The sequence below is a fragment of the Rutidosis leptorrhynchoides genome, chromosome 3 (assembly GCF_046630445.1).
Source record: "Rutidosis leptorrhynchoides isolate AG116_Rl617_1_P2 chromosome 3, CSIRO_AGI_Rlap_v1, whole genome shotgun sequence".
Taxonomy (NCBI): domain Eukaryota; kingdom Viridiplantae; phylum Streptophyta; class Magnoliopsida; order Asterales; family Asteraceae; genus Rutidosis; species Rutidosis leptorrhynchoides.
The window spans coordinates 188,084,053-188,097,671 of record NC_092335.1 but is presented as its reverse complement, the minus strand read 5'-3'; the positions used below and the strand labels follow the sequence as shown (position 1 = coordinate 188,097,671).

The 13,619-nt window shown below is 34.3% G+C and overlaps 2 protein-coding genes across 2 annotated transcripts; both read right to left on the bottom strand.

Annotated features, from left to right (window-relative positions):
• Window positions 1-2,145: 2,145 nt before the first annotated feature.
• Window positions 2,146-6,837, bottom strand: LOC139900697 (uncharacterized). Its single transcript, XM_071883456.1, has 10 exons — window positions 6,573-6,837; window positions 5,414-5,473; window positions 5,184-5,351; window positions 4,774-4,843; window positions 3,995-4,152; window positions 3,660-3,693; window positions 3,286-3,395; window positions 2,525-2,584; window positions 2,390-2,431; window positions 2,146-2,303 (listed from the first exon to the last, which is right to left on the bottom strand). Exons 1-10 carry the CDS (start codon window positions 6,774-6,776, stop codon window positions 2,190-2,192), a joined length of 1,020 nt encoding a protein of 339 aa, XP_071739557.1. The 5' UTR covers window positions 6,777-6,837; the 3' UTR covers window positions 2,146-2,189.
• Window positions 6,838-8,517: 1,680 nt separating this feature from the next.
• LOC139897107 (probable anion transporter 5) lies at window positions 8,518-9,896 on the bottom strand. Its single transcript, XM_071879762.1, has one exon. It carries the CDS (start codon window positions 9,841-9,843, stop codon window positions 8,518-8,520), a length of 1,326 nt encoding a protein of 441 aa, XP_071735863.1. The 5' UTR covers window positions 9,844-9,896.
• Window positions 9,897-13,619: the final 3,723 nt, after the last annotated feature.

Sequence of the window (13,619 nt, the reverse complement as noted above, 5' to 3'; positions counted from 1 at the left end):
CAACTCCGGTTCGGTTACCGTAAATAACTCAAGTTGAGATGAAGATCTCAAGACTCACGAGGATTGTTAAATGTTGCATCCTCACGTATAATGATAGGAAACATGTGACGACCTCGAGAAAAAACCAGTACATATACAAAACCTAATTAAACGGTACATAATCAATTCCTCCAGTTCGATACGATAACTTCGTCAAATATCGTATTGAACGCATTATGAAAAACAAGTTCACAAAGGTTGAGCAGACAGCTGCCCGAAAATCACGTAGGCAGCTGCACGAAAGATCTCGTTGACAGTTGCGCAAATGGCCGTGCAAAATATTTTCTGCATTTGGACCACCTATAGCCAATTAATGGTTCAATAAGAAAAAAAATCTTCAATGACCGAATGTATGTGATGTGTCCCGTGGATGACGTTATTCAATAAAACATATATTTACCAAATGGTAAATATAACCCTGGGTGCAATGAATACTAGGGTTTAAGGAGTGTTTGGATTTGCGTTTTAAAAAATGATTATGCGCTTTGAATAATTATAATCAAATAATCAGCTGTAGCAAAACGTGATTTTAATTAATGGTGTTTGGATTGATTATGCTGTTTGATATCGTAATAATCTGATAATCAGTTTTTTTTAGTGTTTGGAAAAATAAGATTATTAGATAATTTAACATTTAAAATTACCAAAAAGGACACACTTTGAAGTTAATATATTAACGATGTGTAAATATGTCAAAAAATACTACCAAATACACAGTTAAACTTCTTTTGACAATACCGAAAGGATCTAAAGAATACATAAAAAAGAGAATAACTTCTCGATCAATATGAGTAATTATTTTATGTTTTTTAATAATATCAAGTAATGTATATATGGAGTAATATAATAATGTGAGTAATAAGTACTAGCAGGGGCGGAAGTAGCTAGTAACAAGTGGGGGCAGTTGACTCCAGTGCCTAGATTTTTTTTACTGTTATCTATATGTTTTAGATCCTATATTTGAAGCCCAAGAAAAAGAATGACCCCAGTGACCCAACCCACCCATAAGCAAGAAAGTAATGAAGAAATCTCATGAATACTACTACTTGATTTAATTTAGTGAAGGAAAAGTGGCAAAAACTCTTTTGGTGTCGATTTATACGTATATAGCTTCTTGTGAAACATTTCCTTGTTACGTCAGTTAAATTTTATCGAAACTTTAACCAAGGTCTCAATGCATGATTAATTCATTCTTGACTCAAACCTATTCAGTTGAAGTGTTAATAACGATTAGACTTTTACAACCTCTTATTAATCTAATATATGACATAGAATATGTGGTTATAAGTATCCATCATCTTTGTAAGAACATATAACTAAAATATTCAAACTGAACGACTTTGAAAGCTTCGATGTATATGTACTACATATCTAACAAGTTTTTGTTCTTAATAATGAGCAGTAGTTTTACGGGTCTGATGTAAACTGACCCGTTTTGCCTCATGTCGTAAAATTGTAGTGATCGATGAATTATTGCCCGACAAATTATTGCCCCCAGTGATAAGTTCTTCTGGATGCCAAACTAGTTACAGCTGTAGCTGCACAAAAATTAAAAGGGTATGGTTTTAACTTTTAAGTATAAAATATAGGTCATAAGATTTTTAAAAGGGTTCAAGAGTAATTTAAATGGAGATAATACTTTTGTTGAGAATCACGTTTCCCCAACAGTAACCCCTTGGTCACTGTTTCATTTCCGCGTTTTGAACCTCAAAAAACGTGAATAATCACTTTTTACCATTTATTACCCAAACACTAAAAAATGATTATTTGCGATTTCTAAACATGATAATCAAATAATCCATTTCTAAATGCCAAGTCAAACACCCCTAAGTACTACAAGATGTAATAAGGTTTGCCGAGTAAAAAACAAACACCACCTAGGACACTAGTAAACTTGTATAGATCAATACATATATATGCCAGACTAGCACCCTTTTCCATCTTTAAACAAGCCAGAAGAGTGAGTTATATTTCTCACCATTTTGCATGTTATGTAAATAAATACTGGCACAAGTGAGTACAATAGTTAGTCGGTAATTGTATGTAGAAGTAACCATTTTTGGTACTGCATACCCCAAAAAAATACGTCAATTGTAGCACTAACTGCTAGTCGCCATTTTCCTCATGCATTGGATCTAACCATCACGTGACTACTTTCTTTGCAGCTTGAATCTTGATACAGGTTTCGATGTTGGTGCAACTGTTTGACCCTTTTGACTTTTTTCAATGTTATGAGTGTGTTCCACAATGGAACCCGTAAAGGCCTGCAAACAAAAAATTGATTGATTGATTGATTTTTAGTTTATTAATTAATGGATCACTAATATGAATCACAATTCACAACACTTGCCTTGCTTGTATCATATCCCGAGCCCGAAACAAAATTGGATACCTGCAATACATATAATGCCAGGTCTTATAATCATATGAAGTTATAAACAAGACAAAGATTAAGGCAAGGGTTGGAACAATAAATTATTTTTACCTCCTTTGACACACTTGATTTGCTACCGTCATTGATAGATTTTGAAGCCAAGCTAGAATCCTTCAAATTATATCATGTAAGCAGCCATTAGCTTTCTCATAAAACATAATGGTGGCATAATGGGCAGGTAGACATGTGGGTTTTAGTTTAGTTCAATATGGGCACATGTTGACCTACAAACACATATTGGTTTGGGAGTGTATCAAACTTTACATATTTTACTATTGTATGCATCTGATTTTGAAACCTCTTATTGTATGTACTCGAGTTTGTCTATTGTATATATTTAACTTACTCTTATATGTACATAACTTACCAAAAAACATCTATTTATGTAGCATACACATATAATACACGGGTTTAAAACTTGATTACATACAATAGAAGGTTTGAAGTTTGATACATACAAAGTAGTATGTGTAAAGTTTAATACACTCTTTTACTATAAACCCTTAATATTTTTCAAATACTTAATGTGTTAATAAATGATTATTATTATTATTATTATTATTATTATTTATTATTTATATTTATTATTAGAACAATAATACTCCGTAACAAATTTATAATCTACATCCTTGAATAAAAACAATTCAGTATCACACATCTTAAAAATATTTATTGGGCAACTCTTGACCCAATTGACCGATTCTAACTGGTTAAAGTTTTCAATTTGGCCCGTTTGAAATAAAATCCAACCCGAACAGATCTTTTCACAACTACGTCGAGAAAGAAACGCCAAAACAAATATGGTGTTATACCTCATTCTTCAAGGCAGGTGTTGGGAGCATACTCTTCTTTAATTCAATATTTTCCACAAGTCTTGGAGAGGCATTTGATACACCGGATTCTGGAACCTTCAAATGTGAATCTAAGGAATGATAAATAACAAACTATTGACTACCAAGTTTATATCAACAATGATGGTGAATATTACATGCTGAAAACGAGCTGGGTCATAATTTGATTATATAATTTATATTTATAGCATCTCATATATCATCCTGTAAAGTATCCAAGTGGGCAAAATGGGCAAAAAAATAAGAAAGCCTAAAAATAATGAAGAGCATATGTCCTGTATACGCAAGTTTGATATGCATTTAATCTTAATAAAATATGGTAACAGCAGACAGACCTTTGAATATAGGAGGAACCGGCGAGTCTTTGGCCTGCATGTTTCACATCCACATACGAATTAATCATTTAAGTAATTTATAACACACGTTACCTGATGAAAAGGGATTTGAAAATCCCTCAAGTATTATATATCATATTTGAGAATAAGAAAGATTAGCCGCTCAGCTTAAATGACCTAGAAACGTGTTGTTGAGAGTGATTTGACAGGGATTTTTGGCTTATTGAGTATTCATTATTCATTATTACATGTTGACCGTTTTAAAAGCCTCTTTATGATAAAATTTGGTAACAATTAGGAAGAATGCAGCTATGATTTAAAACTCAAGATCTAACCTCCAAACTTTGAATCTCTGGTTCCAGGGAAGCACGACTCATAAGATGACTTAAATCAGGTGTCTCTTCCTCTTCACCTTCCTCGTCAAACTCAGATTCAAGTTCTTCTTTTTCAAGTTCATCCATCCGTGATAAAATACGAGCAAAATCATCTTCACCTGAAATTCATATTTAACTAAATTATTGTATCAGTTTGTACAATCTACATGAGATGAAGAAATAAACGTAAAGTAGATAATGATAAAACCGAGGCAACCCTTCTTGTGCCTCACACTTTACTTTTTGTTTTTCAAAATCGGACTGATTAATAGAAGATCAACTACAACACAATGAAGACAAAATGGGATATTCAAGAGTTGACTCTGATCCAATTTAAAGCAAGCTTTCGAGGAATATTGTTAGTCTGTTGAAATAAATGTTATTCATCTTCTTAAAGACATGCTCTTGCAAATAATTAAGATACCTTGATCAAAATAAATAATTCTTGAATTCCTCTGTGCATATGTTTTAATAACAACATATGGTACTTAATCCAATTATTATCTACGTGATCAAAAGATAGAAACTTGAAACATTTTTCTTTCTTTTGTCTGATGCAATTATACAGCTGTTATTTATTCCCCATTCTTCATGGCTAAATATAGTTTGATATCAGAAAGAAATGGCAATTGACTGACAGATATACCCGAAAGTATGTTATATAACCCATGCACACAAGTTTCTGCTATTCAATAAGTTCAAAGTTCAAAACAAGAAATCGGATATGAACAGATAAGAACCTGCAGTTGTAGCCTCCTTTTCATTAGAAACTTCTTCAACATAGTCTTCTCTTATTTCTACAATACCCTCCTGTTTAAATTATTACATGACAATATTATGCCTTTGTATCTTGATATCTAAAACAAACATAAGACAAAGACTTGTATGATGATGTCCCATAGAAACTCAATAGATTCATAATTAAAAAGACAAAAAGACGTAACAGAAGTTGCATGGGTTGACAGATCATCGTTGAATATGAAAGTGATATGAACAAAAAGAAGGGACTGTGTATAGCAGTGTAATAAGTCTTGTACTTACAAAGTTCACCTTAATTTGCAATACAAAACTAATTTGGCTCTTATACAAGGAAATAATATGATTATGATGTCAATCTAAATGACATTCTTGTAAAAGAAAGAAAACTTACTGCGGCCTCAGTAGCCGTATCATCAAAAAATGAGGCTTCAAACTTGAGATCCTTTATTATAGCTTTAAGAGTTTCGATCTGCGACTCTAGATCCTTTCCTCTTCTTTTAAGAATCTCGATTGTTTGTTTTGATGTTCTCTCAGCATAATAACCTTCTCCTAAAAGAACCTGAAAGTAAACTGGATGTAACTCATAACGTCTAAACATTAGTTCACTAACCAGATAATTACCATTAGTTCATTAGTATGTATCAATCTGCCGGGGAAGAAAGCTGCCTTCCCAAATGGTACCTGAAAAATATACAAGAAATAAGATCTTGCTCACAGCACCACAAAAAGAAAAAGAACAAAGAACAACATAAATTTGTTATTTGTGTAGTAACTTGATTTTGCAATCATCAATATAGGATATTTGCCTTATTATCATATATGATCAGGATCGTTGATGACTATTAACGTAGATATACAGCCAGGGGCGGATCTTAGTGTATCCATACAGGGGTACCCGCCCCACCTGGATTTGAAAAAAAAAAAAAAAAAAAAATTACACTAAAAAATAAGGTTTTTTTTTTGTGTTTACACCCCTGTCATTAATTTTACCCCTCCTGAAGTCGGGTTCAAGTTCCGCAACTGTATACAGCAATGACTAGCAACAATATATACTTTAAAGGTAGAAGTAATTCTACTTAACTATGGCAGACTCTAGTCAGTCGACATTTGTGATTACCTAATACAGGTCAGCAAGTCAACCTTTTATTGTTGAGCTCGATCATATAAAACCACTCAATTAAAACCAAAACTGAACTTCTTAATCGTCAAATCAGCGCCACAATAGCACTAATACTGCAAAACTGACCCAAGAAAAAACCCTGCCTATCGTTACACTTCCACTCACCTATTAAAACACAAACACATACAGCCAACAGACAGCACAGACACTCACACAGAAACATGCCGGACCTACAAATTTCTTCTTCCTTCCGTCTTATACAAGACAATTTCCTAAAACATTCACCTAAGACTAGGCATTGTTGATGGCACCGTATCAAAGAACGTAAGCAAGACGATGGCTTAAACGAATCCATAGTGACTGGTCTAAGCTCTTGACTCAAGCAACTATCAATCTTTATTAGCCTTGAGTAACACGTAGGTACATATATAAGTCTATATGTAATTTGGAATTTGCAACTAAAGTTACTGTTTTCTAATATGATCTTGATATGTATTGTACTAACTTTAGCATATTGGAAATAAATATTATTACTAAAAATTATCTTATAGAAACAATGAGTTTTTAAGCCAAGCTTGAGCTAGACTCAATTGCAGCCCTAATTTTACTTTTCAGTTAAAATTGAGAAACAATTATGGATTGTAGCAGACGAAAACTTGCCATTATATCATGGTGTAACTGATCAGGAAGCTTTTTAACGAGATTGATTAGGTTGTTGTTATCATTCAGGAACGATTGCAACTGCTGAATTTGCTTCTGACGTTCGAGTATTGTTTCCTGAACACGTACGGATGCTTTTTGAGCGTCTTCTGGCGCGAATACTGATGATAGTGACGTCACTGTTCCTTTCACGTGTTCTTCCATTTAGTATGTTTACAATTTATGCAGCGATTGTGGTATACTCGAAGAAGATGAATTGAGGTTAGGGTTTCCTCAGGGTTTTTGTTCTTAAACTTCACTTCACTGGTTTTGAATATTTATGTTTGAGTGAGGGACTAATAATGATATTTACACAAGTTAAAGGACTAAAATTTAAAGGTAGTGCTATCCCATCAAATATTTATGCTTTCAACTCAAAAGTTTATACATATACACGCAACAGCCTTCATTTCTCATTAAATTACACTCCTTATATGTATTTAATATCGAAACATTTCCAATCGGATCCTTTGAATGTGGAGCAATCAGCCTGCGGTTTATCGCTCCGAATCCGAAAACCAAACATTGATAACCTGTTTGGTAGCTTTGTCCAACGACATACACTTGAGTTTGCTGATACGTGAGTTTGCTGACGTGTCATTAGAAACTAAAATCCCTGTTTACGAATAATCTAAATGAACCCCCCTCGGGCTTGACTAAATTTAGTCAATGAGATTGAATTATTGCAATCTTGTAATGGTTTAGTTTTGTGTTGTAGTTGACATTTTTATGGTTTTAATCCAATTTTAGATGTAATTAAATGGCTTCCTTTACCTCGTGTTTAGGAACCAAATTGAATTATTTCCAGGATGACAATCGTTTTTGATGGAATGTACTGTATCACCTTACTACATGGTTCTTTATCTGCTTAATGATATTACGAGTCCTGATTCCTATCCATATCGAGATTTACTCGTCATAAATAGAATGTCGGACTTTTAGAGGTTTCATTTTGAATCATTTGAGTGATCTCATGATATCATTGGATTGATTATTCGAATTAGCCATTTACTCAAATGTACACGACCTAACCTGGCTATCCATGAACATTTTTGACTCATTTTTCGACCACCTCAATATGTGGTAAGTGAGTTTGAACTTGAACAAGTATGAAGCCAATTACTAAGATTCTTATAATGATTACCTCATTCAAAACTAGATAATCGTATTATCAGTATCAAACTACCGTTTGATCCTACAAAATCACCTCTCTGAGAAAGTGAGAAATTGGTTCCCCATCTTTACCAAGACATCCTTTCATCCTTTAATTGGGTTGCGATTGTTAACCCTGATATCATTCATGTATATGCATCCCCTTTTAAAGACCGATCAAAGAGAATATATTACGCTGACTGGATATATGCCCCTCCTCAGTCGATCCACATAAAAGAATTCCTGCTGTGCTAATTTGCATTCATGTTACTGCCATTGCTCTTATAAATCTCGTATACATACAGCCTTTTGTTTTCAAAAACACACCATCATTAATCATTATATCAGAGATACATCATTTACTTAAAAGTTAAAACATTAACAGATATACATATACATTTTGTTAATTATATGACTTAGAATTTAAGACTGGGTTAGTTAACACATTTGTATAAAAATTGTCTCATATCCAATGGTCCACCGGATCAGTTACCCAACCCACCAATTACTCTGTATATCGTGTGTATGTGTGTAAGCCAATATACAAGTACCTAAAGTATCAAACAAGCCAAAATATGAAAATCCACTTTTGACTACAGGAGTTCTTAAGCAGTATAATCTAAAAGTTGACCATATCTCTATTGAAAAAATTGTAATGCTGTAAAACAGCATTTATAATAGGTATATATTATATATTATATAAAATAAATATATGAGCTACAAGATAAGATAATTTAATTAAAACAGAATTGCCTCAGTCAAATATCCTCTCCCCTGTTGAAAACAACAAAAACACAACCGAACTCAGAATGCAGAGCAATCCCGGGATGAAAAACACTGCTCTCCAGCTATCGGGACTTGAAAGATCCGAATCAGTAACTTTAGCAGCTTCTAGAAGCTGACCTGTCAGTCCAACTCCGATAATACCAGCTAACGTGCCAGCTGTATTCGACACTCCCATCACAATTCCAGCATACCGAGGAGCAATATCCATATGGTTCACCGCAAAACCGGCCCTACCTAATGCCAAAAACCCAAGCGCCAAAGAAGAACATAACACCACACCATTAGGTGTTCTAAAATGAGGAATTGCAATTAATGCAAAAGAAGCAACCGCAAATCCAACTGTGTTTAACATCTTTCGTGCTTTTGTCACTGACATAATTCTTTTAGTAATCACGTGGTCGGCAATAACCCCGCCAATATTTGAAAATATAAACATGTTTAAATATGGCATCATTTTAGAAGACCCCATTTCTTGAAGACTTGATTGAAGACCTAATTCGAAGTACGTCGGTAACCAATTCATAAGCACGTATAGAGCATAATGGAAAGTGAAATTACTAGCAACAATAGCCCATACGGGTAGGCTTAAAAAGATTTTCCGCCACGGGATTTGACTTTTGTCGTTTTTACTTTTTTGACTTGGACTTTGACTTTGACCGTCTTTCACCGGAAGCAGTGATTCACCGAACCCTGACGCGGCGGCTTTTGGATGCTGTGACCGAGGTGGATCACTCGCACATTGAAACCAAAGAAGAGACCACATGCCACCTAAACCCGCTTCAGCAAGAAAAACAGATTGTGGACCTTTAAACTTCACTAAACTAGGAAGAAAAAGCATACCCATGGCTGCACCTAAGTACATTCCAGACGTCGTTAAAGAAACAGATCTCGACCGCTCATGTGGCGGGACCCACTGAGCTAAAACAGTGTGGATAGATGGGAAAATGAACCCTTGAGCTACTCCCACAAGTAATCGGGCTATTATTAAGGTAACCACTCTGTTTGGATCAAGTGGTACCAAAGCACAAGTTAGAGACCATAGTATAAATGAGAATAAAAGTACACGTCTTCCGCCTATTTTCTGAGCTGCCCAGCCACCGGGAACTTGTGACAAAGCGTATCCGTAATAGAACGTTGAAAGTATAGTGCCTTTGCTTGACTGACTTACTCCTTCAGCATCAGCAGCAACTGTATATGCAATCGAAAACCCTACACGTTCAATGTAGCATACAGAGGTACAAATGAAGGTTAAAATGACAATCAAATAGCGGGTTGGAATCGTTGTAATGCCCATTTTTCCAGTTGGGCACAAAAATATGCAATTGCGCACTCCACTTTGTTAATTTAGCTTCGTCCAAAATTGTACTGTAATCTACACTCACTGAATGCACCTGCAAGGATACACATGAAAGAAAGAGAAAGGAATACGTTTAGACATGTACCTTTGCAGGAAACAGCAATATGAACAAAGAATACGATCAAATAACAGACACAAAAACAAGGAAAAACATGAAAGATCAAAGATTGATGGTCCAGTAGCTGACTCAACCAAATGAAGTCAGATGACCGTAATTCGGTATATCAATAAATTGTAAAAATTATATGACCATTACATAGTATCAACATAAGTGCATGAAACAACTTGTTGTCTGGAAAGTTCAAAGCTTAAGTTACAGTGCAGTTGCATACGCATACAAAGCTGAAGATCGTAGGTCACAATCATATATTGTAATTCATTAAAACACTAAAAGTTCACATTTACAACTAAATATAACAAGCACAATGCACATCCACTCGCCAAAATCATTAGACTGTCCAGAATTAGAATTTAAAGACCGGCATTGTCGGTTAGCAAAATCATTACCATAATCTAAGGTTATGCCTATCGAATTGTTATCACACTTGTACAATGTTAATAACTTTGAGGATTAACATTACAATCATAGCATCAAAACAAGGGACTAGGATGCTTGCTTTCCATTTTTCTAAGAGTCGTTAATTCGGTAATTCCATTTTCCTAACTATAGTAACAAATAATTTGACAGACGATTACCATTCAATTTAAATATTTTCCAAAAATCACAACATACAACCATCCTTCTTATGTTCTGCGAAGATTATTAAGATCAGGTAATTAAATATAAGAGCTAACCCTTAACTTTCCAATAATTACATAGCTTCAAGTGTTTGTTTTACTAAGTAAACCGAGCTACAAAAACGCACCTCTTCCTCTCAATTATGAGGTACAACATTAGAATATTATAGGCCATGTAGAAATATATATATATACAGGCACAATGTTCTAATTATCATAAACTTGATGAACTACACTTTAACATTAGTTATTATCAAAGTGCTGCATTATATAATCAAAATGACATCAGGTATCAAATTTTTTAATTTGTGTCCATTGAGCAAACTGTATCCAAATTTATTACAATTGTACTGCAAAGTTTACAAACCTAAAGCTATAATTACTACGGAGTACATAGTTAGAGGAAATTGAAATAGCTGTAATGCCACATTGTTACAATAATTAATAAAAATCAATACAAAGAAATTAAGATTGAATGACAGATGGAGTAGATGAATATCATCCTAATTTGATTTAATTTACCTGAAATCGGATGTTCAGATCGCAGATTAGGAAGTAACTAGGGCAAGTTTAGAAACTTCAATTTGACAGAATTGGAAATTGGGGTTTTGTGATGTGATGAAATGTTATGTTATTGACATAATAATAAAGTCATATTCATGTGATAAGTACGGATGAAGTCAAAGACTAAAAAGTCAATTACTGGATCGGGAGCTAAATCTTGAAAAACTGAAACTTTGTAAAAACAATTTTTTTTTTTAACGCCCAACTTTGTTTAAGACCGAATTTAACGCGGCGTCAGATGAGCCAGCGTCAGACGAGTTGGCATAAACTGACGCCCCTGACGCTATTAACGGGGCGTCAGTTTTCGACGCTGGGGGGGCGTCAGTCGGCTTTTTAACTGAAAAACGGGCTTCAAATGGTGTGGTGGCAACAAATGATTGGGTGGGGTAATATATCCGTTACCCAACGGATATATACCCGTTTTTTGGTTTTTTTTTTAAAATTTTTTTATTTTTACTCCATTTTACTCCTATTTAAACCCCAACAATCATATCATTTTTCACACAATCCATTCTTACTTATTCTATTTCTTTCTACTTTTTTTTTTTACAAAAGTTTATTAGTTTATAAATGGGTTCGAGGTTACGGGGGTCTAATTCTAACTCCGAAGATTTGCGGATTGTTCAATTAATTCAAGAAATAGAAGATGATGATTCCGAAGTCGAATCGGCACCATTTTAAATCATTTGAAAAAAACTGGTGGACCCTACTAAATTTGACACTGGCATTTGACATTTGGGGTTATTGTGATGATCCGTCCAAATCCATTTGGACGAATACATCATTCATCGATTTCACAGTGAGGTACTGACCTCTACATGATACGTTTTGTAAACATTGCATTCTTTTGAAAAGGCACACCATAATTGAATATCAAATTCCAAGGTTTTTGGCGTTTGATGATTTCTACATATAGACAATCACCGTAAATAATAGTTTACAATACTACATCCGTTGATAATACAGTCAAAATAAGATACATGGTGATGATTTTGTGAATGCAACGTTTTCTCGAATAAAGCATGTATGACTCCATGCACATAACTTGTATCACATATAAGCAAACAACGGAAGACTTCTAGGAACCTGAGAATAAACATGCTTAAAGTGTCAACACAAAGGTTGGTGAGTTCATAGTTTTAATTTTGCGCATAATCTGTATATAAAGGTGGATCACAAGATTTCAGTTGTTTCATCCAGAAACGTTTATCAAAATATTCTACAAGATTGAGCACCTTGGTAACTAAACTTTAACGTAAATATAATAAGTACACCTGTTTTAACATACATGCAACCAACATGTACAATACACGCCAACCAACGTGTACTAAACTCAAATAGCATACGTCTGTTTTATAGTTCAGGCTAGAGTTTCTATACCTGGAACAGACGGGGATGTCAAGCTCTATGGATCCATATATAACTACTCGCGCCCACCAGTTCTTATAACCGGCAGTTACTAGTTACCAAAGCTAAGGGATTTTCGGTTCAAACTCGGTGTAGAATTTAGTATGTACTTGTATCCATTGCGTTTAAAATGAAGTGCATGTATTCTCAGCCCAAAAATATAGATTGCAAAAGCAATTAAAAAGGGAGCAAATGAAACTCACCTTAGCAGCACATAAGGTCATTCACCGAAATGTGACCGAAACTCGGAATACAAAATAACCGTAGATCTCAACCTAGATAACATATTGTAAGTAACTAGAAGGGGGGGGGGATGAATAGTTACTTAATACGTTTTTAACAATTTTTCGATTGTTCACCAAATTCGATTTTACTTTGATCAACCAACTCAACTCAAACTTGATGTGTGTAGTGTATTTGTTCAAAATTATAAATGAAGTAATGTAAAGAACATAGACACAAGGATTTATAGTGGTTCGGGTGGATGTTAACTAATCCACCTTAATCCACTCCCCGATTACACTAATCGGGATTTGTTGCTTCACTAAGCACTTTTCTCCAAACCCGGTGGAGATCCGATTTACAAGTCTTCAATCTTCTTTAGTAGACAACAAACCTAATCTTTCTATCCCTTTGAAAGATCAACTCCAACCTAGATCAACTTGTCTTCACCTTGGACAAGTATTAATCTCCAAATAAGATTAATCAACTTTCTAAGTCCCTTTAAGGAAGTTGATCACTAAGCTAGCCTATGCTTCCACTAATTGAAGTTACAAGAGTTATACACTCTGCAATGATGATCCTAACACAATACTAGGACACACATTACATTAAGTAAACTCACAAGATAAATGATTTTGATTAGTAAGTTTACAACAACCCAATTCTATATCTATAAGATCATAGGATCTTCTCTTGCTTGATCACATTTGAGTAGTAGTTGATGCACTTGTGATCACTGGAGATAAGCTTTTTAAATGTGCAAGAGGGTCAGCTTCAAATGC